Raw genomic sequence first — 24,998 nt, 5'->3', positions numbered from 1 at the left:
TATATATATATATATATATATTTGATATTATATTTGAATTTGTATTTTAAAAATTTAGATTTAATATAATATATTTTGAAATATTAAAAAAGAAATAATTGTTTCGGGTTCGGGAGCGGGTTCGAGTTTCGGATTTTTGGTCGGGTTCGGGTTTGGATATGAATTTTTAAAATCCATCGGATTCAGATTCGGGTTCTGGTCTCGGGTTTGGAGTCGGGTTCGGGTTCAGATTTTTGAAAATCCGCTCCGAATCCGATCCGTTGACATCTCTATCTGCAATATGCACCCAATTAAAAACTTTATTTTGAGAAACAATATAATAAAAATATTTTTTTTACTAATAATAATAGAATGGATGAATTCTATGTGACAATTGTGATAGATTGGATCACAACATAAAATATGTGACTGACATATTATAAATTTTTTTCTAAAATGAGAGAGTACTAAATATGATGGAGGTTTTGCACATCTTTTAATATTAAAGCGAAAACTGAGTACCACTTTGAGTTTGAAAGAATTTTTAAGTTGAGTCTATAGAGTACTAAAAAAATATTTCTAGTGGGTGAAGCTTCTAATAAAAAAAAAAAAAAAATCTATTTGTAGATCTCACTTTGTCATTTTATTATTTTCTAATAAACAGGCTACAATTGCAATCTGATTATTGCGTACGAGGTGGATGATTTTGGCCCGTTCGTATTCGGGAGATGGTATCCACGCAGTAGATCTGGACCCCTTGGCTCCGCCACGTGCGCATAATTCCACTACAACAGTTTCCACAGGTGGGCTCGCCACGTGGACGTGCGTACGGTCGATTTCTATTATGAGATGTGGGGCATCCTAAAAGTTGGCGTAGCGTAGCGCGATGGCTAAATCTTATTGGTCGTTACTTATTGCCACGTCATCAGAATCTCCACCCTGTCAATCAAAAAAAAAGCGCATGATGCCGATATTTGGTAACAAGTACAGATAAAATTATTTTAAATTAGCTATTTGATTGCTCAAAATTTAATTTATTTAATTTGAATCAGTTATTTAGTGTATTTTGTATAATTAATAAGTATATATATATTTTATATAATTTTCATAACTATAAATTTATTAAAATAAATAATTAGCTTCAATTTTTAGGTCGAAGTGTTATTAGTTTGTACAAATTAAATAATTTGAAAGGTTGAATGATAATATCAAAATTTTAAAGATCAGATAGATGATTCAAAATGGTTGATAGTTCAGATAAGTTTTATGCGTTTTCACTATTACTTTACTTCGAATGATTTTATTTAATGGCATCTGTGATTTTGTGTAATTTTTTTAATAATATAATTTTTACTTTTCAAATTTTAGTCTCATTATCTACACTCTAAGGAAAACTTTGCTATAGTGCAAAGTGGCCCTTAATTTATTTGCCTTTAGGGTTTATATTGTGTGGTCTCTCTTTTCATTTTGATGCAATTCTATGAGGTTTTTTTTTATTTCTATTGTAAATAGAAAAAAAAATGCCAATAATGCTTTGTTATTCTCAACACGCCTTTCTATTGCTAGCGCACCTTGCATGCTAACATTTGGTTTGGCATAACTAAGGACATAGAAGTTAAGAATTATGTGAAGATAAAGGAATCAACCTATCGCTCATTTCTCGAGAAATAAACAAAAAATATAAAACAGCTAGATTTTGAATTTAAAACATGGATACTTGATTTGACACAAAATCAAAATAGCTCACAGGATGTGTTGATTTGCAAGAAAATGAAATAAAGAGATTGAGAGTTAAAAGGAAGAGAGAAGTATTTTTAGATTTTAGTTTGTCTTTCTTTGGACCAAAAAAATAGAGAATAAAAACAATGTTTCTACTAACATTAATAAAGCTTTTTAACCTACTGTCCCTAGAGCAAGTGGCAAAAGGCTTGGTGGTTAGTACCGAGATATCAAGTTTGAATTCTAGTTGATTCACATTTCTAGCTAAGTTTATTTCTAAATAAAATAAACGAAACGGTAGCGTGCTACCTATCTCTCTCAAAAAAAAAAGCTCTTTACCATCAAAAAGTGTTAATAAGGATGAATGAATCACTATTGAAAACATCATTTCTTCTTTTTCTTTTTTTGAGAGAGATAGGTAGCATGCTACACGTTTTGTTTATTTCATTTAGAAATAAACTTAGCTAGAAATGTGAATCAACTAGGATTCGAATTTGAAACCTCAGGTACCAACTACCAAGTCCTTTACTACTTGCGCTAGGAACAATAGGTGAAAACACCATTTCTTTGGATGGAAAACTTACCTATTTTTTTTTATTTTAACATACGACAAATCATCACCGATCACTAACTATGGACACATTTCTCGCGTTCTATCCCTATGCTTATCCACGTGATGCATAAGCGCCCAGCACGATTCTCACACCTTCTTGCCCTCGCATTCGTTTATTCGTCCTAAAAAGGAAAAGAATATACGCATAAAAGTTACATAAATATTCACTAACTATGGAAGTTATCTAAATTTTAAAAATTGAATATTTGGCCCCAAAAAGTTTAAAATTATATTAATGAACAGTTTAAATATTAAATATAAACTTAGATAATTAATATAATAAAATCATAAAAAGTTACAGATCAGATACTAAAATTTTAAAAAATTTTAAAATTTAGTAGACTACCCGAAAATAGCCGAAAATTCAGATAGTTATAGAAAACTTATTAGAAAAAAAAGATTATAAAACAAATCAAATTTCGAAATAATCTGAAGAAAAAAGAAAAAAGAAAAAAGAAAAACAAATTCAATTTCTAGATATCCGGGGGGCGTGATCCTCGCGGTCTCTTCCGTTACAAAAATGGCGCCACCGCATCAAGCGGCCCCAGCCGCGCCACGTTCCAGATCCGGCCCGGCCCACCGCGAACCATACCCACCACAATCGGCGTGAACCGCGGGCCCCACCACCCCTGCTCACGTGTATGGTTTCCTCACTCCCTCCATAAATGCGGGCCCCACTGGCCCCCGCTCTTCGTCTTCCCCTTTCCTTTTTTTTTTTTTTTCTTTCAAAAACTATTTTTTCTTTTTTCTTTTTTCTTTTTTTTTTTATCTTTTTGTTTTTTTTTTTAATTTAATTTAAAGAATCGGCGAGCTCTTCTTCGTTCTCTCGCTCTCCTCCCCCCCCCCCAACCAAAGGCCAAAGCACTCGCTCCTCTCCCCTTTTGCTTTCCCCCAGAAGCGCTTCTACAGTTCCAAGAAGCGGCGGAGACCGAGAAGAGTTCTTCGCTTCTTATCCTCTCGGCTTCTGGGAAACGCAGATGGCCGCGAGCTCGCGAGGGGTGGCGGCTCCGCCGTTCGATCTCAAAATGGGGAAGCTTTCGCCGGCGCCGGCGCCGCCGCGGGAAGTGGACTTCCGGAAGCAGCGGTGGCTCGGGGAGCCGATCCGGTGGTGCGGCGGCCCCGAGTCGGAGCCCCGGAGACTCGGCAAGGGGGTGGTCAATGCGGCGGCGGCGGAGAGGGCCGAGGAGTGGGGCATCGAGCACAGGAACCGCGCGACGAAGCTTCCCTTCCCTTCGCCGCGGTACGCAAAAGTTTCTGGAAGCTTCGATGTTCTTTATCCCATGAACTTTGTTCTCGAAGCTTCTCGAAGCTTCGCTCGTTTCTTGGAATTTGTTTGCGATGCCTAGATTTAAGGTACATTATGCTGGTTTTGGATGACACCAAGGGATCCCGAAACATGCCGGTGTCATCCTTTCACGGTTTGATAAATTTGGTTTCTGCAGCATATCAGACGTGTTGATTCTGATACTTCTATGTCTCAATTAGATACAAGTTATCTCTGCAGTGTGTGGACTTATTTTTCGCTCAACAATGTTGTATCTGTTTGATTTGATTTAATCGATGCTTAAACGTGCTTTTCATGCACTATGCTCTGCAAAACCTTACTTCAACTCTCACGTGTTGTATTCCGTATGTTTAATTAACTAATTAGCTGTAAATTTTGCTACAAAATCATTCAGCTTTGCTCTAGAGGGTTGTTGTTGAATAAAAGATTTGTGGTTTTATGGTAGCTGCCAGAGGCTTTTCAAACAAGAGTTTTACCTCCGCTGCAGTGCGAGAAATTCAGCTCCTCAATCTCGCGACACTCCGCCTAAGAGAGGTGTGTTTCTTTTGCCTCAAAAATAATGTTCATGAGCATATCTCTTTGATCTTGTTCAAAAATTACTTATTTCTAGAGCGGTTGCCATGCTTATCCTATTCCCGCATCTGTGCACCGAGATTTCTGTCAAAAACAGAACACCGCATTTTGTATCTTCAAACGATTCTAGCTACATCAGGTTTTGCTTCTAAGTAAGTACATGTGCTTCTTTGGCATCTCCCTTATAGACACTGGTATTGCTAGTGAAAAGGACTGGGGAATCAACTTGCTAGATGAGAAGGTGAACGAGTCTGGCGTAAATGAAGACGGCAGTACATGGTACAGGCAGAGTGGAGAAGACGTTGGTGACAACGGATATAGGTGTCGTTGGGCTCGGATGGGAGGTCAAAGCCATGATGGTTCTGTCGAGTGGACTGAAACTGTATGTTTTTGGCCCCGGTATTTTATCCCAACAGTTTGCATGCCACATCTATTGAACAAAATGTTCGCCATTAATCTTAATCTTCTAAATATTTGCTCAGCTTCAACCCTCTTTTGTCTTTTGGATAATATCTGAATCCTTTTTTGACGCTGAATATGCATAGGATTTCACTGAGAAAAGCCGTTCCATTTTCTGTAGATTACTACCTTTATTGGGAAAATGATATTTGCTCCCTCTCTTGACTAAAAAAAATATTAAAATAATAGCACAGGATTATATGGTTCTCACTTCTTCTACATGTTCTCTGATATTGAGATACATGGATGAAAATACTATGAAGTTGAGCTTGATTGTTTTATAGTTGAACAATGGAACTCATATAAGCTTTATAGTAAATCAATTATGAGCGAAGCTTAAAGTTTCTTCATTTAACAATTATGAACTCTTTAGTTTAAATGATTTATCATTATCTTTTGGATAGTGTTCTATGTATCAATCCATGTAAATTGATATTCTTGATCTACTTTACAGTGGTGGGAGAAAAGTGATTGGACTGGATATAAGGAGTTAGGTATGCCATTTTCTTTGTATGTGTGCATGTGCGTGTGCGTGCAGGTGACTGCCTGTGCATGCGTGTGTTTTATAGTTCTTGTTTCCTTGCCTGCATGTGAATGGACCTAGGGTGGAGTAAACATGACAATTACATTATGTTCAAAAAACTGGCCTGTTTAAAACAATTATATTGACTGCAAAACAATGGTCACCCAAACAACTATTTTCACTTCATGTGACATATAATCGAGTATCAAATCACTGTCTCTTATCATTTCTTTTTTCGGCTGTGGGTGTATATTAGGGAAAAGCTAGTTTTTGTTTGACTGGGATCTTTTTCTTAGTTCAAAGAATGAATAGAGTGGCTTTGTTAGGTAAGATAACATCAGTGATGAACCCGGAATACTTCTGTTCTAGCTATTCTGGTTAGTAGACCCATATGAAAAGGCTTGAGAACAATTTAAACCCTTTTTCATTTTATTCCCCTGTCGTCTAATATTGATTTATTTATGTACTGTTACAGGTGCAGAGAAATCTGGCAAGAATGCTGAAGGAGATTCTTGGTGGGAAACATGGAAAGAGGTTCTGTACCAAGATGAATGGAGGTACGGTAATTTAGGGTTAGTTACATATTGTCAGAACTAGATGGTTTTGGCAGTTTTTATGGAATAGAGTAAAAAGAAATAGTCTATGGATGATAATTTTTTGAAATAAAAATATTTTCTTAATTTTCTTTGGTAAAATTCATTAGTTGTTCATGCAAACGTATAATAAGAGCCTAATTGACGACTACAGTAATCTTGCGAGAATAGAAAGAAGTGCAGAGAAACAAGCAAAATCAGGCACAGAAAAAGCTGGATGGTATGAAAAATGGTAAGATTATACTTTTGTCTTCAAATTTCATTACTTGTGCTTGTATATAGACAAATGGTTTGCAACATCAACTTCCTGTTTCTTTAGGTGGGAAAAGTATGATGCAAAAGGTTGGACGGAAAAAGGAGCTCATAAATATGGAAGGCTGAATGAACAATCGTGGTGGGAGAAGTGGGGGGAACATTATGATGGACGAGGATACGTGCTTAAGTGGTTAGCTTGTTTTCCTTTAGCTTAATAGTTGGTTGAGGATTGTGAAACTAATCCTTTTTTCTTATTTCTTCCAATTATTGTCTGGGAAGGTTCGCTTGTCAAATGGTTTAAATCCATAATAAGGCTTTGGTTCTTTATCTTCGAAATTCTAAATTAACTCCCAGGTAAATTAGAACAAGAGGACATCAACTAGCTCATGTAGTATGCAACTAGAGTTGTGCTTTATTGCATGAGTCGTAATTTTTATATGCATTCTATACACACAATAAGTAGTGGAAATCCTACAGAACATTTCCATCTTAATTATCTTATGCAGTGTAACCATCAGTAATAGTGTTAAAAAAAGGTGCAATGATTAGTTTCTTTATGTACTCTCTCCTGAAATGTTCCAAATGTGTTGATAAAGCTTATTCTTGGAATGCAAATTTTCTTTGTGCATATTGAAGGATTATTTTGTTTGTTGAACCTTGCAAATTACAGAAACTTCTCTTTGGTGGAAGCTTATCAAGAACACATTATCACCTGTTATCCGTTCTTTAATAGCCCTGCTAATTTACTTTTCTTAGTCTTTTAGATGATTTTTGGAGGTGAAGTAGCAAATTATATTGAAATTGCTCTTCTTTTACAGGACAGATAAATGGGCCGAAACCGACTTAGGCACGCGGTGGGGAGACAAGTGGGAGGAGAAGTTTTTTTCCGGCATAGGTTCACGGCAAGGGGAGACATGGCATGTATCTCCATCTGGTGAACGTATGCTTCTTCCCTTAAAATATAAGCTGGCATAAATTCTCTCTTTGTGTGCGAATCATCTCATTAGCAGTAATTTATGTGATCCTTGTTTATTGACTCAAAAATGTGACTTTCTTCCAAGTATGCATGGAGAGCTTGCCTTCTAGTTTGTGCTATTATACCATGTTGGTTGCTGAACCTCTGTCTTCTACCTATCAAATGCTGGCTAGTACCAATGCATGTGAGCTGATTCAGCTTTTTTAGCTTTATAATTATAGTATATATTTGTGGATTATACTTGTTGCACCTCCTAGTTGGTCTCAAGAACTCAGCTCTTACATGATACACTAAGTATATCCAGACTAAGCTGATTGTTCTCTTTGAAGTCATCGTTTTTTTTTTTTGGGTTGGGGGGGGGGGGGGGGGGGGGNCTGCATAAGCTTTCTTGTACAATTCCAGTGTATGAGATAACTGATATCGATTATCCTATTTAGTTGCACTATTTTTGAACAGTTGTTTTGACAATGTAATTATAAACTTATTGTACCGTTTTGGCAAATTAACTTTTCAGTACAGATTTCACTCACTCAATAGCTTACTCTTTTTAAGTCCATCCCTGATTATTATCGTACCAGTTTCATTACCGGCCTTCTGATGCGTGTAGGTTGGTCAAGAACTTGGGGAGAAGAGCACTTTGGAAATGGGTATGTACTCAAAACTTTACCTTTTCTCTTGTGTGAGCCCTTCTACTTCATTTGTATCTTAAGTAACTTGAAGAGGCCATGAAGGTTCCTAGTTTATCCGCAATCCTAGACCTGTTTGTCCACAATTAAATCTCTCTACAGTCTACAATTATAGTAATAGCATGAGGTGCACTTGATATTGCAGCTTCCATTAATTTGTTAGACATCCAGTCTCCTGTTCTCATGATCTTTAGTTTTCTTTTCTGCCGTACATAAAAGTTCCAGGTTTTTATTGCTATTGAGAATAACTTTTTGCCTGTAACGTAATTCTTCATTTCATTTTCACAAACCAAACCATTCTGTTATCCTTTCTATGTCCATTTCATTTCATCTTCACAAATACCGCAAGCTCATTTGTCATTGTAACCATGGCAGCGTATTGTGGTTTATAGATGATTTCTAATAACTGAGCTCATAATCACATCTCACTAGATGCAGCGTAAGAACTTTTTTCTGGGAGGAGAAGTTAAACTGCTATAAACACAATTATTTATGCATAGCAGAAACCGTCAGATCGACAGAAACATCGTTCTCTTGTTTGTTTTCTCTTTCTCAATTTTACTAATCACTACAATGAGAATTTTCTGCTGCGCTCTATTGGCAAAATATAATGCTCTAATTGATTTTCTGTGGCAGGGCAGTACATAAATATGGAAAAAGCACTACAGGAGAAAGCTGGGATATAGTTATGGATGAAGAGACCTCTTATGAGTAAGATGCTCTCTATTTCCTCTTGCAATGTGAAATCACCCTTTTAGATATGAAACTAATAGTTTATTTTACCGCATTGTCGAAGGGCTGAACCTCACTACGGATGGGCGGATGTGGTGGGGGATTCTACGCAATTATTGTCCATAAAACCTCTTGAAAGGCCGCCAGGAGTATATCCCAGTCTGGACTTTGGTTCCCCGCCGCCGCAGCAGATGGGTGATCCGCCTGACTCGCCGCGTGATCCGCCTGACTCGCCGACCACCCCTCCCGAGTGAAGAGCTTCGCGTGCAGTGTTAGCTCTATTTGATGATCAATTTTGTTTTTAGGATGGTTATTTGGAGAGAAAGGGAAGCGCAAATTTTCATTCTCCAGTCATTGATTCTTTTATCATTTGCTTTTTTTTTTTTGTTTTTTTTTTTTTCGCTTCCCGGACACTTCTTTTGTGGACCTTACTCGATGTTCAGTTAATGGAGATGGCTCGGATCTTTAGGACGGTTAGATGTTTTCTCCCAATTGTGCTCTTTTAGTTACAATTATTTCCGAGCTTCGCAGCGAGAGTGCGACTTTTAAGTTCATAATTATTATATTATATATTATATCAAGTCATCTAATTGAATCAAATGTAAGTATTAATTTTTATATAATATATATTTTTTTATTTGTAGAGAGAAGAGAATATTAAATGAGAATATTAAATAAAAAATAAAGTTAGAGAAAAAGTACTTTCAAACTTTAAATATAATATATTTCACTCATAATTTAGAACAGTAAGATATTAAGTATTTTTAAAAATGTATAATTATTTAATTTAAATTTATTTTTTAAAAAATAGTCATGTCGTTTGTTTGGAAAAAAAAATAGAGCAATTTTTCAATAAGAGAAGTTGAGCATAGAGAAAAGGTACGGTGCATACTTCTTGAGAGAGAAAAATATAAAGAAAACACATGTTACATTGAGAGAATATCTCCTTGGTAGACTGAATTGAAATAGAACATATTTATAACATACACTGCAACAGGTGCACCCAATATTTTCATTGTCAATTCATAGTGTATTGGATGCCGTTTACAATATTATACATGGTACCCCTAGAAGATTAATTATAAACAATTCAAAAATTAAGATTTAATTTTTTCAGTATGTTTTATGTTTCTATTAAAGTAAAATTATATATTTTTTTACTTGGTCTACGATACACCAAGTGCACGGAATATACAAAATAGATATGTGTCTGCAAATAAAATCCTGTAGTGTTTTTTAATTATAAGAATCGATATCCTTTTTTCTTTTCTTTTTTTTTTTGTAAAACTAGATATATGCGAAAGTGACAAATCATTCATGCTTTCTAAAGACTAAATTATTTACCAATTTCACCAAATTTATATATTTTTTCCTTTTTTTTTATATTCGAACTTCAAAGGATGTATAAATTAAATTAAACACTAAGGAGTCGTTTGGCTTGATTTGTAATATTTTGGCAATCCTTCATATTTTCTATTAAAAATATTCAAATGTCTATCATTCAGTTCAACTTTGATAGTTGTAAAAGGAGGCATTTTCATTTTCATACAAGATGAGAATTATTAATGGTCCATTAAAAATATATATATACTAGTTCTTTCTAAGCTTCCAACCCAAAAGACTTGATAAGTTAGTAGCAAACTTGTCATTTCAAATATAAAATATGTAATATTTTTGAAATATTATACCTCTTAAACGAAACGACTCTTAAACATAGTATTAAGTATTACCATTTTCAGAAAACGATAAACGATTTACCACATTTAAAAAGCGGTAAATTATTCATTGTATAAAACTAGTTTTATAAATAAAATTTTTTTAAAATTATTTTTTATAATTATAGTATTTTTTTAATTCTATTAATAAAAAAATTCTTTTGATAGTTCAAATAAAAATGGGATAAAGAGCTACTGAATTAATCTGTCCATTTCTCACCATTAAACTACAATCTAAATAAGCTATTTGGTTACGGTATCACCCATAGAACAGGGGGAATCTCTTTGTTGTGATCAAGATGAGCATGAACCAAATCCGTCCCCCCCAGCGGTTTCATTAAACCAAATGACTCCTACTCTGCTGTAAACTAATAGACATGTAACCAACTAATCAAATTCTCCCTTTGGTTCACCATCTCTTCATAATATGGTCAATTTGTATAAAAAATTCAAAGTTTTGAGAATTTGCAAAACTAAACCCTTTTTTTAGATTTTGCAAATTCGGTTCGGATTTCTCGCCACCTAACGAAAATGCCTTCTGTCTCCGTCCACCTCTGCCAGATTATGCAACCTTCAAGCCTTCGGAAACAAACCAAATTTATTCACCAGCCTCAAGATTTGCTTTTCGATTTTTTCAAAATAAATATTTTGAAGCTATATTAGGAAGAAAACGCAGACAACAATGAAAATAATGATGCAACGCAAAGAAAAACGGTAGAACAACACTTCAAATTACAATACGTACCTCATACCAGTGCAGCTTCTTCTACTCACAATGCAACGAGTGTCAACCAGTGCAATATGCCACTCCTCCGTCGGGCAATCTTCTTCCGCTCTCTTGACTGTCCCCTCTCCGATGTCCCTTGCTGCTTCTCCTCTCTTGAATCTACAAAATCCAAAATGTAGTCTAGTTTTGCAAAATTTCAAAACTAGTGAATTTTTTTATACAAATTGGCCGATTTTTTTTTTTAAAAAAATACTTTTATTGCAAAAGAAGGAGCTTGATTGGGTTTGAATACTGTCGTGATTTGATCCTGGTAGTATATGCTAGGGAATTGGGTCTGAACTAATCTGCTCTTAAGAATTTTGTTTGAAGAAGGTCCTAAGGCTATGATTGCGTGAAGAGATTGATTTGGATTAGGATCATTATTCATATGGTTTAAATTGGGTTTGAAATTTTGGTTGAAGTTCATACGATTTGGCTTTAGGCTTGCGTTAGAGTTTGGTCAATGTGGTTTGGATTTGAGTTTGGTTTCGAACTTGGTTTAAATTCGGGTTTGTATTGGATAAGGCATATGTGATTTATTGGATAAGGCATATGTGATTTGGGTTCAATAAAGCCAATATCATTCAAGCTCCAATTTGGGTTGGGTTTGGATTTAGGGTCGCCTAAGCTTGGGTCCATTTAGCTTGCATTCAGAATCAGCTTTAAAATCGATTTTACTCAGCTTTGGTTGGGTAACAACTGTCATATTCAGGTTTTGGTTATAGATGGCCTAAGATTCAAATTAGACTTCACTTTAGACTTCAGAGATCAATCAGACTTGACTTGCAATTTCAAGTCAAAATTTTAAATTTCAATTTGAAAATCAAATTTCAAAAGTAACTTAATTTTAAACTTGGAATTAGGTTTTAATTTAGGTTTTGAGTTGAATTACGATTTCAATTTAAATTTTGCTGTGCAATTTCAATTTAACTTTAAATTTACACTGAATTAAGTTCGAATTTAAAGTTTCAATTCAGGATTTGCATTTTTAATTTGGTTTAAAACTGAATTTACTTTGGACTTTGGGAATAGGTTTAAATTCATACTTAGGTTTGAATTTGGTTTTAGATTTGCATTTGAATTCAGAATAAAGCAATGAATTTGAATTTAAATATTCCTAAGTTCAGAAAATTCTTAACTTTATGTACTTCCTATACTCAATTTAAATTTTTAGAATAGATATTAAATTTGCAGGACAATATTTTAGCACTCCTAAATCAAATTTGTCTTAAAAAAATAACAACTGAAATTCTACGAATATAGAATTTCATAGAAAATTTTAATTCCTACCACGTCATATTTTTATCATAAAACATAAAAAAATTTTCCGACATATTAAAAAAATATCAAGAACTAAACAAGTTCGTAAAAATAACTTTAAAAAATATCTCGTCAGATAGAAGCGAATAATAATTTTTTCCTTCTGAAATTTTTTTCGGATTGTATTAGGCTTTCTGATACTAAAACCACATTGTAGTTCAGATGCAATAACACAGTTCCCCAAGGCAGCCCTTTAATGCCACTTCTGCACTTAGGGACCATTGGTTGCACATAGTTATAGCTGTACTACAGTTGTAATTGTATACAAGTACAAATTCGATATTTGATTTAATGTATTTAACTCCAACTGCCGCAATAGGAATTACAGGAGGAGGCCCAACTGCAATAGTTGGAACTACACTCAAATTGACCGTAGTTTCAAGTGTAATAACTTTAAGCAAATGGTAAGCTTACATCCCTAAATATTTTTTAAACAAAAAATATTTTTTTAAAACAAAAAATATTTTAAAAATTATTTCTAAACTGCATACAACCAAACAAATTATTTATAGTTGCAGCGCTTTCTATTACATTCAACCAAACAAAATGCGTATAGTTGTAATTGCTGTATTTTCAACTACATCAATCTTTAACTATACTATATTTGTAATTACATCTAATTAAACACCCCCTTAGTACTACCAGTAAGTTGCATTGCTACGAGTAGGCCAGTGAAAACGTAGCAAGCAAACATACTCCTGAGGATGCTATGAGATGCAAAGCACTACAAGTGAGCAGTGGCACTGGTATAGCAATTGTTTTACTAGTGCATGAGATTCTACCAAGTTCAAAATTTTTAAGCAAAATCTAGAAAACGAAGTCTCATGCAAGTGCCGGTTACGTTTGACCAAGTAGCCCACAATAAACTATACATGTACTTTCTCCAATATGAACTTTTTATATGCTTCAAACTCTTTCAAAGTTTGGCAGGTTGAAGTTCTCGTCCTCTCTTGCTCTCGCATGCTCGCTAGAATAGGCACATTGATTTGGCTAGCCTCTACGCCGTGCTGAAATTAAAAAATTATTAAATTAACACAATTCTTGGCATAAAATGTAGTGTAATTTTTTATTTATTTAAAACATAAAACGAAAATATATCATACCTCAGCTATCTTGCTATATGTTGATACTCTAACTGATAGCTTTTCAAACTCTTCAGCAAGTTTCAAAGCTTTAGAGGAGAACTCACACTAAAATTTCTCGATCTCTAGCTCGGACACATCCGTCATGTCCGGGGAAATCTCCCCTTTCTTGACCTTTTTGATCAACTTTTCATATGTATGAACTATATCTCCTATACATTGGTGTGCATCACCAACTTTCTCTTATTGACGTCAACAATTAACAAATAGTTTTTTATACTTTCATTCAAGACTCGTTTCATATGAAGAAGTCGATGAGCTATCACCACTCTCTTCACCAGCAACTTTTATAAGCCATCTGCCTGCGAAACGCCTCTAGTTCTTCATGAAAGATCTTAACTATCTCATTTTGAGAATCTTTATCACATTTCAATTTGTTCACTTAATCCACTGTCTCAAAACTGTTTAAACGAAACAGATCACAATGTGTCTCAATATTGTTTAAACAAAATAGATCATTAAGCAACTAATCAGAAAATACTCCACTGCATATGTAACCAACAATTATAAAAATTTCTAAACATAAGCTAAAACATAAATAAATAGTTATAAAGATATATTAAAACTTAATAGTCTATGAATAAAACAAAACACTTTAAATAATAAAATTTGATAACATAAAACATCAAATATTTTTCAACTTTTTGTTCATGTTCATCCATTATGTCAAATCTATCTAGACAATTAGATTTATTCCACAAATCATCACAATGCATCAAATTAGAGAACACTTAACTGTTTATAAATCAAACAATTTTGAATGGTAGTTCCAAAAAAACGTACTTTTATGTTAAAAAAACATATACATAGAAATATTTGGAAGAAAAAATAATATTTAGCTGCAATAAAAAAAAAATTAGCTAAAAATAAAAGCTTTTTGTTTAGCAAAATTGGTTTCCGCTGGGCACTAATGTTTGTCAATAAAAACTAAAACAATATATAGGATATTAAAGATAATCCAGCAATTAAACCCTACAAAACTACTAGCAAAAAAACACACTCCAACTAGCCTAACACTATCCAGCTAGTAAATGACTTGCATACTTCAGAAGTAAATGACTTACACATATAGCTCTATTCAACTAGTCCTAACATTAGATTTATTAGATTTTATATTCTTAAGCAAATCAAACCAACCAATTGTCGTATATAAAAATAAATTATCCTTCGCATTCTTTCTAATAGCTCAATGAATATACATCTAACAATTTTGAATTGCAGTTCCAAAAAAAACGTACTTTTATGTCAAAACAACATATTCGTAATAATGTTTGGAAGAAAAAATAATTAGTTGCAAAAAAAAAAAAGCAAACATACTCCTGAGGATGCTATGAGGTGCGAAGGCACTACAAGTGAGTAGTGACACAGGTATAGTAATTGTTTTACTAGTGCATGAGATTCTACCAAGTTCAAAATTTTTAAGCAAAATCTAAAAAACGAAGTCTTATGCAAGTACCGGCTACGTTTGACCAAGTAGCCCACAATAAACTATACATGTACTTCCTCCACTATGATTTTCATATGCTTCAAACTCTTTCAAAGTTTGGCAGGTTGAAGTTCTTGTCCTCACTTGCTCTCGCATGCTCACTAGAATAGGCGCATTGATTTGGCTAGCCTCTACGCCGTGCTGAAATTAAAAAATCATTAAATTAACACAATTCTTAGCATAAAATGTAGTGTGATTTTTTATTTATTTAAAACATAAAATGAAAAGATATCATACCTCAGCTATCTTGCTATATGTTGATGCTTTAACTGATAGTTTTTCAAACTCTTCAGCAAGTTTCGAAGCTTCAGAGGAGAACTCACACTAAAATTTCTCGATCTCTAGCTCGAACACATCTATCATGTCCGGCGAAATCTTCCCTTTCTTGACCTTTTTGATCAACTTTTCATGTGTATGAACTATATCTCCTATACATTGGTGTGCATCACCAACTTTCTCTTATTGACGTCAACAATTAACAAATAGTTTTTTATACTTTCATTCAAGACTCGTTTCATATGAGGAAGTCGATGAGCTATCACCACTCTCTTCACCAGCAACTTTTATAAGCCATCTGCCTGTGAAACGCCTCTAGTTCTTCATGAAAGATCTTACCTATCTCATTTTCAGAATATTTATCACATTTCAATTTGTTCACTTAATCCATTGTCTCAAAACTGTTTAAACGAAACATATCACAATGTGTCTCAATATTGTTTAAACAAAATAGATCATTAAGCACCTAATCAGAATATACTCCACTGCATATGTAACCAACAATTACAAAAATTTGTAAACATAAGCTAAAACATAATAAATGGTTATAAAGATATATTAAAACTTAATAGTCTACGAATAAAACAAAACACTTTAAACAATAAAGTTTGATAACATAAAGTATCAAACATTTTTCAACTTTTTGTTCATGTTCATCCATTATGTCAAATCTATCTAGACAATTAGATTTATTCCACAAATCATCACAATGCATAAAATTAGAGAACACTTAACTGTATATACATCAAACAATTTTGAATGGTAGTTCCAACAAAATATACTTCTATGTTAAAAAAACATATATGTAGAAATTTTGGAAGAAAAAATAATATTTAGCTGCAATAAAAAAAATATTTAGCTAAAAATAAAAGCTTTTTGTTTAGCAAAATTGGTTTCCGCTGGGCACTAATGTTTGTCAATAAAAACTAAAACATTACACAGAATAGCAAAGATAATCCAGCAATTAAACCCCACTAAACTAGTAGCAAAAAAACACACTCCAACTAGCCTAACACTATCCAGCTAGTAAATGACTTGCATACTTCAGAAGTAAATGACTTACACATATAGCTCTATCCAACTAGTCCTAAAATTAGATTTATTAGATTTTATATTCTTAAGCAAATCAAACCAGCCAATTGTCGTATATAAAAATAGATTATCCTTCGCATTCTTTCTAATAGATCAATGAATATACATCTAACAATTTTGAATTGTAGTTCCAAAAAAAACGTACTTCTATATCAAAACAACATATTCGTAGAAATGTTTGGAAGAAAAAATAATATTTAGTTGCAACAAAAAAAATATTTAGCTACAATAAAACTTTTTTTTTTAGCAAAATTGGTTTCCGCTGGGCATTAATATTTGTCAATAAAAATTAAAACATCAAGTATAGCTGAGGAGCGGTGGAAAGGGGATGAACGGAGACGGTGGAGATAAGCTAGAGGATCGGGCAGCGTTGAGGGTGGATCGGGCATAACATGCGAACCCAAGAACCGCCGAACAATGGATCATGCGGTTAAGGCCATGCCATAACCGTTTACCCGATTAACTAGCTGTTAGTGGGCCGGGCCAGGCCATTCCCTTGCAATTGGTTCATTGGCGGTCCAACACTAGAAATACACTCTTTTCGTTCCATTCCCCAATTTTGTAATAATTACATTCTGATCCTCAGACTAGAAGTATAAATAGCATTAAGCTGAATTTGTAATGGAGGATATGAAATAAAATCCCAAATTTCTCCCCTATCTCTCTTCTTTTTCCTCGTCTCCTTCCCTCTCTTCCTCTGCTCTGCTACCCTCCCCTGTCTCTTTTATTTCCCTTCTCACTTCTCAGATCTAGATCTCGTTCTCGACATCTCTTCACAGCTGATACCAAATCGGACAAGGATTCAGCTACAATCTGAATCCCATCATCTCCAATCCTCAATTCTCGGCTAGAACCTCATCGGATCGAGGAATTGGATCAGGTAAAGTACTCATCATCCCATTTTCGCCTTCCTACAATCGAAATTGTGGTTGCGTAAATGGTCAGGATCGTAACACGCCGCTGTTCCATCGCCTTGCCTTCCTCCTCCCGCTCTCTTCGTATTTCAATTCGAGAGTAGACAAATCAACCCTAGCGCGTCCAAAAAAAAAAGAATGATAGCTCGACAAGACGTGGCGAAAGTAGCATTAAATGAGAAGAGCGATTTCCAACGGAAGCAAAGCGGAGCCGCACCAGCCCTGCAATCGCATGAGACAACGTTGACTGCACAGGGTGCACGGGCAGACCCCCATACACCCACATATACACCTATGTAATAAATTATCCAACAAAAAAAAAATAGAAAACTTTGAACGAAAGTGTCATTATTATTTAATATGTAAGAACTTATTGTGCGACAAACCTTTCAATTTTTAACGTTTAAATATTTTATTTAAATATTTACAGGCATAAATGGGATGACTTGTATTCCCGGTTCAACGAAAAATCTTGGCCGGCTCCAGTGCCTACCCACAGCTGGCGAAATAATAATAACAAATAAATGTGAAAAGACGAGTCCCGGAGAACGTTCTCAAAAGCACTCCCTGAATCTCCTTCAGGGCTGGCAAAACAGTAAATGTGAAGTGACGAGTGACCGCCCATGTCCTCCAAAACAGACTGTTGTATCAAGCAGATTCAAATTGGCCGCACCCTATCCGTATATTTTGGTCTAAGATTAAAAATATATATATAAATAAATTATTTTATAATTAAGTTGGATTTAATATTTAAATTAAATAATAAAAATTTATAATATATATATAATTATTAATTTATATATATATAAATATAAAATATATGTATTTAAGCTGATATCGAGCCGAATACGAACGAGCTGAGCTGAGCTCGTGTTCGGCCCGTTTATTAAACGAGCTGAAAATTTTAGCTCCTGTTCGACTCGTTTACTAAACGAGCGATTTGATCTCGAGCTCATTTCGAGCCAAACGCGGGCTAACTCGCAAACAGCAAGCAATCCAGCGAGCTGGGTTGCAACCCATACTTCAAAGGGATTTGGTTGAGACTTGAGATATAGGTAGACCTAGTTAAAAAATAAAAAAATATTGCAAAGTTAAAAATTATGCAGTCAAAAGTATAAAAATTAAAACTAAATAGATCAACTAAATAAACCGTGTTGGTTAGATACAATAGAAATTAATACAGTTATAACTAATTTGTTTTATTTTATGTATCAAATAAGTGTGCTTTTAAAATTTTATCATTTTCATGCACATATAATGATAAAATTATCTTCAATATAGGTACAAAAAAATATTATTGATTTAAAAAGTGATTTGCCATATGAACTAACATTTTGCTTAAAATTATTCTTTACAACTATTGTAATTAGAATTGCAATTTATTTAACCATAGTTTCAACTGCTGCAATTAAATCTCCTCTTACAGTTCTATCTATAACAATGTAAAAAAAAATACATCAAATCAAATATTATATTTTCAATCTGTATAAAGTTATAATTATAGTACAATTATAACTACTATACGTTTGCAACTAGGGCTGGCAAATGAGCGAGCCGGCTCGCGTTCGACTCGTGTTCGACTCGATATTTGGCTCGCTTGAGCTCGACTCGAAATTAAATAAGCCGAGCTTGAACAAAAAAAAAGGCTCGAAATTCATTTCAAGCCGAGCTTGAGTATTACTCGGCTCGTTCNTATTCCAAAAACTCAAGAAATAAAATTAAGCTAAAAATTTTTACTTATATGAATTCTTATTAAATTTATATTTTTATTAATTTTATCTATTCTAATGATTTACTAATATTTACTTTATTGTTTTTCTTACTTTCAGTAAAATTTGTACAGAAGAGAGGCTGATCGTAATATTTTCAGTTAGTTTAGTGACGAATTTTGTGTTTCTTTTTCAATGATATCAGGATGAATTTTGTGTTCTTTCTTTGATAATATTGTAATTTTATTTTTTATTTCTGTCATTTTATTTTAGTAATAATTAAATACTATATATCGAATCTATAAATGTATTTATAAAATTTTATTTTTTAGTATTTGTGCGACATGCATTGCACGTGCACTTAACTAGTATATATATATATATAGAGTGAGTCTGGTATGCTTATGAAAGTACGGAGTGCTCCGTGCTTTCAAGTTGTTTTCGATGTTCGGACTTTCGAATCGACGATTGGCTCCATTAGACTTGATCTAGAGTATTTGAAGTATCTAGAAAATAAATTTTGCGATTTTTCGATATCATTTGCCTGAGTGAATAATCTGAATTTATTTAAAATTGGACCAATATTGTTGGCCCATAAAAACAAACCCAAAAGACAAATAAAAGAGCAAAATTTTACTAAATTTATATATATATTTTTTCTTTCTTTCTTTCTTTTACAGAGCTCTAAATTTTTAATATGTTTTTCTCTTTATCTTTTTCTGCCTTTCACCCTAAGTGGCCAAGCCAGAAGCCCTCTAAGTTGCCAAGTAACATCATATGCCCGTCGTTGCCTATCTTACTATTAATTGTATGCTTGAGAAAATATACAGAATATTTTTAAAGTAAAAAATTATTATTCATATAAAATTTTAATTTTAGTTATATATGATTGGATAGTTTAATCCAATATTTATCTATATAATTTATTTATTTTTGACTGCATATATGAAAATGAATAATATAGAGATTGAAGGCGGAAGAAAAGACATGTGGGGCTGAAAAGATTAGATATTCAACTCATAAATTATTTTTTTTTCATATTATAATACTATATTTCATATAATTATTTTGTACTTCGAACTATTAGACATATTTTTGTACCAAATTATAGATAATGTTCTATACAAATTAAACTATTGATCGTATAATGTTGAGAATTTCAAGCGGCTCGTTTAGGGCTCGAGCTCGCTCGACTTGAAATTAGGCTCGCTCGAGCTCGGCTCGAATTAATTTCAATCCAAGCTTGAGCTTAAATTTAGGCTCGAAATTAATTTCAAGCTGAATTTGAGCCGAGATAAGCTCGCTCGAGCTTGGCTTGTTTCCACCCCTATTTGCAACTAGAAGCAACCAAACAACCATCAATTCAATACAATACATTAAAGCTCAACCACAATACAGCAGAAGAATCTCTTGATTTAATCTTTATTATTATGATATAACTAGTGAAATACCCGCGCGATGTTGTGGATATAAAAATATTTTTATAATAAATTTTATTTTTTTAATATTTTTATATAGTTTCTAAGTCTAATTATTAATTAAATAAAAATTATATAAAAATAATTTAATAGTTAAATATATTTAAATGAAAGTCATTAAAATTGATATATGCGCAAAATAAATTTATACAACAATTTATTTTATAAAGATACATATGAAAAGAATTTGAGATATAAATCTATCAAAATAATTTTAAAAAATCAATAAATAGAAGGAAAATAAAATTGTTAAAAAAATGTTTAATAAAATTAATTATATATACACAGAAATACATTATATTTCTAAAATTTTGCTCCTGAAATTTAAATATTATTTTTTTTTTTTATACAACGATATTTTACATGATTTAAATTGTATCTATCAAGGTTAGATTTTATTACGTGATTTATTATGCGTATTATTAATAAAATTTGAAAATAAATATTACAAGTTAAATTAAAAATTTAGAACTTAAAATATAAATTTTAAAATTTTAAAATTTAAATTTTCAAAATTTAATTACTAATGAGCTGTTATACAATTTATTAATAAAACCTATGCTGTATAAGGAGATGGATTCTATTATTACCTGCAATATAGGAATTTAGTTACTCGCTGCCTAACTCTTAATAGCTTTGCTTTGCCAAGATGCCAGGTTCTACCTACTAACCTAGAAGTGATTTTACATTTAACTCGATTGTTTGGGCATGTTGTTGTACGATGAATATGAAACTCACAGAATTGTAGAAGTTGGTGATTTGCTCGATAAAATTCAGACCAAGTGCGATTAGATAATTATAGGAATTTCAAATGAAAGATCATTAAACGAACATCATCAAATGCCACATCCGAATCTTATTCAGATTGAACTAGTCTTGCATGCCTTAAAGAAGAATGAGCTGAAAACTGTAGTAATATGCATATGTGGCCGAATAAACATCCGAAAACTTATAGATTTGAAACATGGGTGTTGCAGAAGAACAGCGAAACCTAAACACAAAATAAAGGAGAGGAGGAGAGAGACTCAGCGCGTTCCCTTCTTCTTTGGTCGGCGACGGCGAAAAACATGTTTCAGAATAGAAGCTTTGGTCTCCTCGCTTACGAGGGGGAAGACTTTCTCGGTATACCAGGCCTCGCGCTCGGCCCAGCTTTTTCTGATCTCAGCCCTGAACTTTTTGTACTCGGCCCGGCTCTTTGCTGACTCGGCGCGCCACCACTCGAAAACCTCCGGGAACATATCCTCGAGGATGGATGATGTGCTCGTGCTCGTGCTCGTGCTCGTGGGATTCTTCTTGCGGCTGCGGCGGAGGCTGAGGCGGAGGCGGAGGCGGGCGTCGAGGAGGCGGCGAGCGGAGGGGTCGCAGATGGCGTCGTAGGAGGCGCGGAGGCGCTGGAAATCGGCGGTGGCGGTGGGGTCGCCGGGGCGCTTGTCCGGGTGGCTCGAGAGGGACTGAGTCCGGAAGGCCTTCCTGATCTCTTCTAGGGTTAGCTTCGCCCCCTCCTCGCCCGACGGCAGGCCCAGCACCGAGTAGTGGTCCACCAACTCGCCGTCTTCGCCCGCCGCCATGCCGCTGCCGACCATCGGGTACAAGACCCGCCTAGGGCTAGGAACCAACGGGGGCCAGACTCGACAGGCGGAACAACGTGGGAGGAGGTGTATATTAAAATAAAAAAAGAAAAAGCGGGTGTTCGGGCCTTTTTATTTGATCTAATGAGTATCCGAGTTCCAAGAGTCTTATACGAGATCCGAATTCCGAGTAGGACTAGAATTACAAGTTTCCGGTTTGGGTTTTTGCATAAAAGAAATTACTATTAACTTTAAATTTTTTTTTTTTAGAAAAATTTATTCAATGCCCTTCTAAAAATATATTTTTCCACTAATACTCCCGTCAAATTTACAATTTAATAATGCCCCTCTAATCTTGAAACACTTTCAAAACTATCTTTGCATGTAAATTTTTATCCGAGCTATATTAAACGGTGAGCCAATTCCTATCGGACCCCTTGTTCTACTATTCACCAATGCCCTCTTAAATGTTAACTCACTCCATCATTTATTATTAATTTTATAAATACATTTTAATTATACTTATTAGCAAATTAATTATTATCTTTCAGAAAATATTAAACAAAGTGCTGTAGGAGTTCTTTAATTAGATGCTAATAAACAATCTTACAAAATTGTTCACAAACCTTTTAAAATCTGTCATAAAAACTAATTTCTGAAAAATTAACAGCTAATAGCAAATGAACCACTAAATTTTGACAAATTTGTCAGTTATATGGATAAAAGAAAAGTAAAAAAAAAAAGTTCAGGGGCCTATTTCAAAATAATCAACATTTGAGGAGTCTTACATGCATTTTATCCATTACTTAATATGGGAATAAATAATGGATAAACAACCACTAGATTCAAAATAAAGAAAAATTAGGTAATTTTATATTTAATATATTTTATATAATAAAAAAAGGATTAAAGTTATATAAACTTACTAAGGCGAACGATGAGGGTATAATTGGAACAAAGTAGGTATTTAAAAAGATAATTATGATATTACTAATTTTATGAGGTATCTATAATATTTTTTAAAAAAATTATATTTTTGTCGCAAAGGAAGGAATGTGACTGTGTTTGAATACCGTTGTGATTTGATCCTAGGAACATATGCCAGGGAATTGGGTCTGAACTGATCTGCCCTCAAGAATTTTGCCTGACGCAGGGATAAGTCGATACAAGTCCTAGGGCTATGGTTTAGTGAAGAGATCGGTTGATTCATATGGTTTAAACTTGGTTTGTAATTTTGATTGAAGTTCATACGGTAAGGCATTAGGCTTGGGTTAGGTTTTCGTTAATGTGGTTTGGATTTGAATTCGAGTTTTAAATTCTGGATTATATTGGATAAGACATGTGTGATTTGGATCCAAATACCGGTTGAATAAAACCAATATTATCCAAGCTCAGAATTTGGATTGGGATTTAGGCTGGGCTAAGCTTGGGGCCGTTTAGCTTGCATTCAGAATCAGCTTTCTCGATCTCCAGCTCAGACACATCCATCATGTCCGGCGAAATCTTTCCTTTCTCGGCTTTTTTGAACTTTTCATGCATAAGAACAATATCTTCTATATGCGGGCGAGTGACACCAACTTTCTCTTGTAGACTTTGACAATGAACGAGTAGTTTTTTATACTTCCCTTCAAGACGCGTCTCCACATGAAAAAGTCACTTCGCTATTGCCACGCTCTTCGCTAGCAATTTCTTATACGTCATCCGCTTACGAAATGCCTCTAACTCTTCGTGCAGGATCTTAGAGGCTGTTTGGTTTGGTGTAAGTGGAGGGTTTGGAATTTGAGTTTCATGAATTTCGCTGTTTGTTTTGATGTAAGTGAAAAAATTTATGTAACTCAAGTTACAAAGAATTCTTAGTTCACCTATTTTCGACTTTCCCTTCTAAACCTCCGAACTCAACTTACACTGCACCCAAACACAAAATTTTAATTGTTCTAGACTTTTTATCCAAACGCTACTAAGGATATTCTTTAGAATATCCCCGAATGCATCCAAACATAAATTTACAAGTGTTCTATTTTGTACTGAAATATTTCCTGTTATCGGGAACAATAAAAGTTGTTTTTCAAAATTTAGTTCTTCAACCAAACGCAGCCTTAGTAATCACAATTTGAACCGTAATACTCAATAACTAAAAAAATTATAAATTTTAATATGATTTTCACTAAAATAGTTAAAATGGTACAATTAAAAAACTAGAAAATTTGAAGGTTTTAGCAAAAAAAAAAAAATGTTGAGCAATTAATTTCTTCTTTTTTTTTTTTAGGTAACGGCTGTTACAGCACCGTCCACGTCGTATTCTCTCATTGGTTCTCGCTTGAATTGTATGTACTAGACAATTTGACTCCTGCATACTCATTAGGTTCGCCTTGAGCTTAATGTAAACATTCTTGGTGGTAGATTGGCCGGTAACTAACAATGTATACAATCTATACAATTATATAAGTTCTCATGACTACATCTGACATGACAGTACCTCCTTAATTTGAGGACAGCAGAACTGTTAATTTTTTAAATTATGTTTTAATTCTCTCTATATTTATGTGAAACCCTTCATCTTTCTCACCTCTCTCTACAAAATTGGCAACGGATGTCTCTCTCTCCCTCTCTCACCGTACCTACAACAGTTTGGATCTCTCTCTTGATTTTTGTTTTTTTCCACTCCACCTCTTCCTCTTCTTCTCAGCTGTAAAAAAAAAGAAAAAAAAAAGAGATCCAATTGGGTTTCGAGAAGTGGGGAGGCTGACGAAAGAAGAAGAGGAGGAGAGGAGATGTTGACAAAGCTTGAGACAAAGAACAACTGAGTGAAGGGGTTCGGCTTCCACATCAAGCGGCCATGAATCCTCGCGAGCCTCCACAACAGCATGATCCAATAATGGGACTACTAGATAGGAACCCTAATCGATCGCTTCGACGAGAATGACGGGTCTGTGCACAACATCCATTTCTATAAGACGCAGCCCCTCTGTCTCCAAAGGTGACGTTTCCACAATTCTATTCATGTCGTTAGGGGAGCGTTCCGCCTTAGAGGGAAGCAACCGCGAAAGCGGGGTTCGACGAAGCGTTGTTATGAAAATTTGCATTCTGGTTTGTTTCAGTTGATGAATTTTTGGCTTAGATCTAGAAGAATTTAGATTTT

General features: G+C 34.1%; 2 protein-coding genes across 4 annotated transcripts; one reads left to right on the top strand and one right to left on the bottom strand.

The window, feature by feature from the left end:
• On the top strand, positions 3,100 to 8,885 carry LOC109714492. Of its 3 annotated transcripts, none has more exons than XR_002217387.1 (11): positions 3,107 to 3,551; positions 4,042 to 4,130; positions 4,358 to 4,551; positions 5,083 to 5,122; positions 5,627 to 5,708; positions 5,899 to 5,976; positions 6,064 to 6,189; positions 6,818 to 6,939; positions 7,583 to 7,622; positions 8,303 to 8,372; positions 8,458 to 8,537. XR_002217387.1 is itself a non-coding variant. In XM_020239143.1 (11 exons), exons 1-11 carry the CDS (start codon positions 3,289 to 3,291, stop codon positions 8,645 to 8,647), a joined length of 1,299 nt encoding a protein of 432 aa, XP_020094732.1. In that variant the 5' UTR covers positions 3,137 to 3,288; the 3' UTR covers positions 8,648 to 8,885. The 3 variants fall into 3 exon arrangements, 2 of the variants coding, with proteins under 2 accessions (XP_020094733.1, XP_020094732.1); XM_020239143.1 differs by having other exon boundaries at positions 3,137 to 3,551; positions 8,298 to 8,372; positions 8,458 to 8,885; XM_020239144.1 differs by lacking the exons at positions 8,303 to 8,372; positions 8,458 to 8,537 and having other exon boundaries at positions 3,100 to 3,551; positions 7,554 to 7,622.
• LOC109714650 (chaperone protein DnaJ-like) lies at positions 21,317 to 21,874 on the bottom strand. The gene has a single exon (XM_020239346.1). The coding sequence runs from the start codon at positions 21,872 to 21,874 to the stop codon at positions 21,317 to 21,319; it is 558 nt and encodes a 185-aa protein (XP_020094935.1).

This window comes from Ananas comosus, linkage group 8 (assembly GCF_001540865.1).
Source record: "Ananas comosus cultivar F153 linkage group 8, ASM154086v1, whole genome shotgun sequence".
Lineage (NCBI taxonomy): Eukaryota > Viridiplantae > Streptophyta > Magnoliopsida > Poales > Bromeliaceae > Ananas > Ananas comosus.
The sequence above is the reverse complement of the archived record's forward strand: the minus strand, read 5'-3'. Positions and strand labels throughout refer to the sequence as shown.

What these genes read in the sequence shown, in the direction of transcription:
- LOC109714492 (XM_020239143.1), top strand. Translation starts at nt 3,289, where the DNA reads ATGGCCGCGAGCTCGCGAGGGGTGGCGGCTCCGCCGTTCGATCTCAAA. An exon ending in CGAGGATACGTGCTTAAGTG is followed by an intron (nt 6,190 to 6,817) that starts GTTAGCTTGTTT and finishes CTTCTTTTACAG; the next exon opens with GACAGATAAATGGGCCGAAA. An exon ending in TGTATCTCCATCTGGTGAAC is followed by an intron (nt 6,940 to 7,582) that starts GTATGCTTCTTC and finishes TGATGCGTGTAG; the next exon opens with GTTGGTCAAGAACTTGGGGA.
- LOC109714650 (XM_020239346.1), bottom strand. Translation starts at nt 21,874, where the DNA reads ATGGTCGGCAGCGGCATGGCGGCGGGCGAAGACGGCGAGTTGGTGGAC.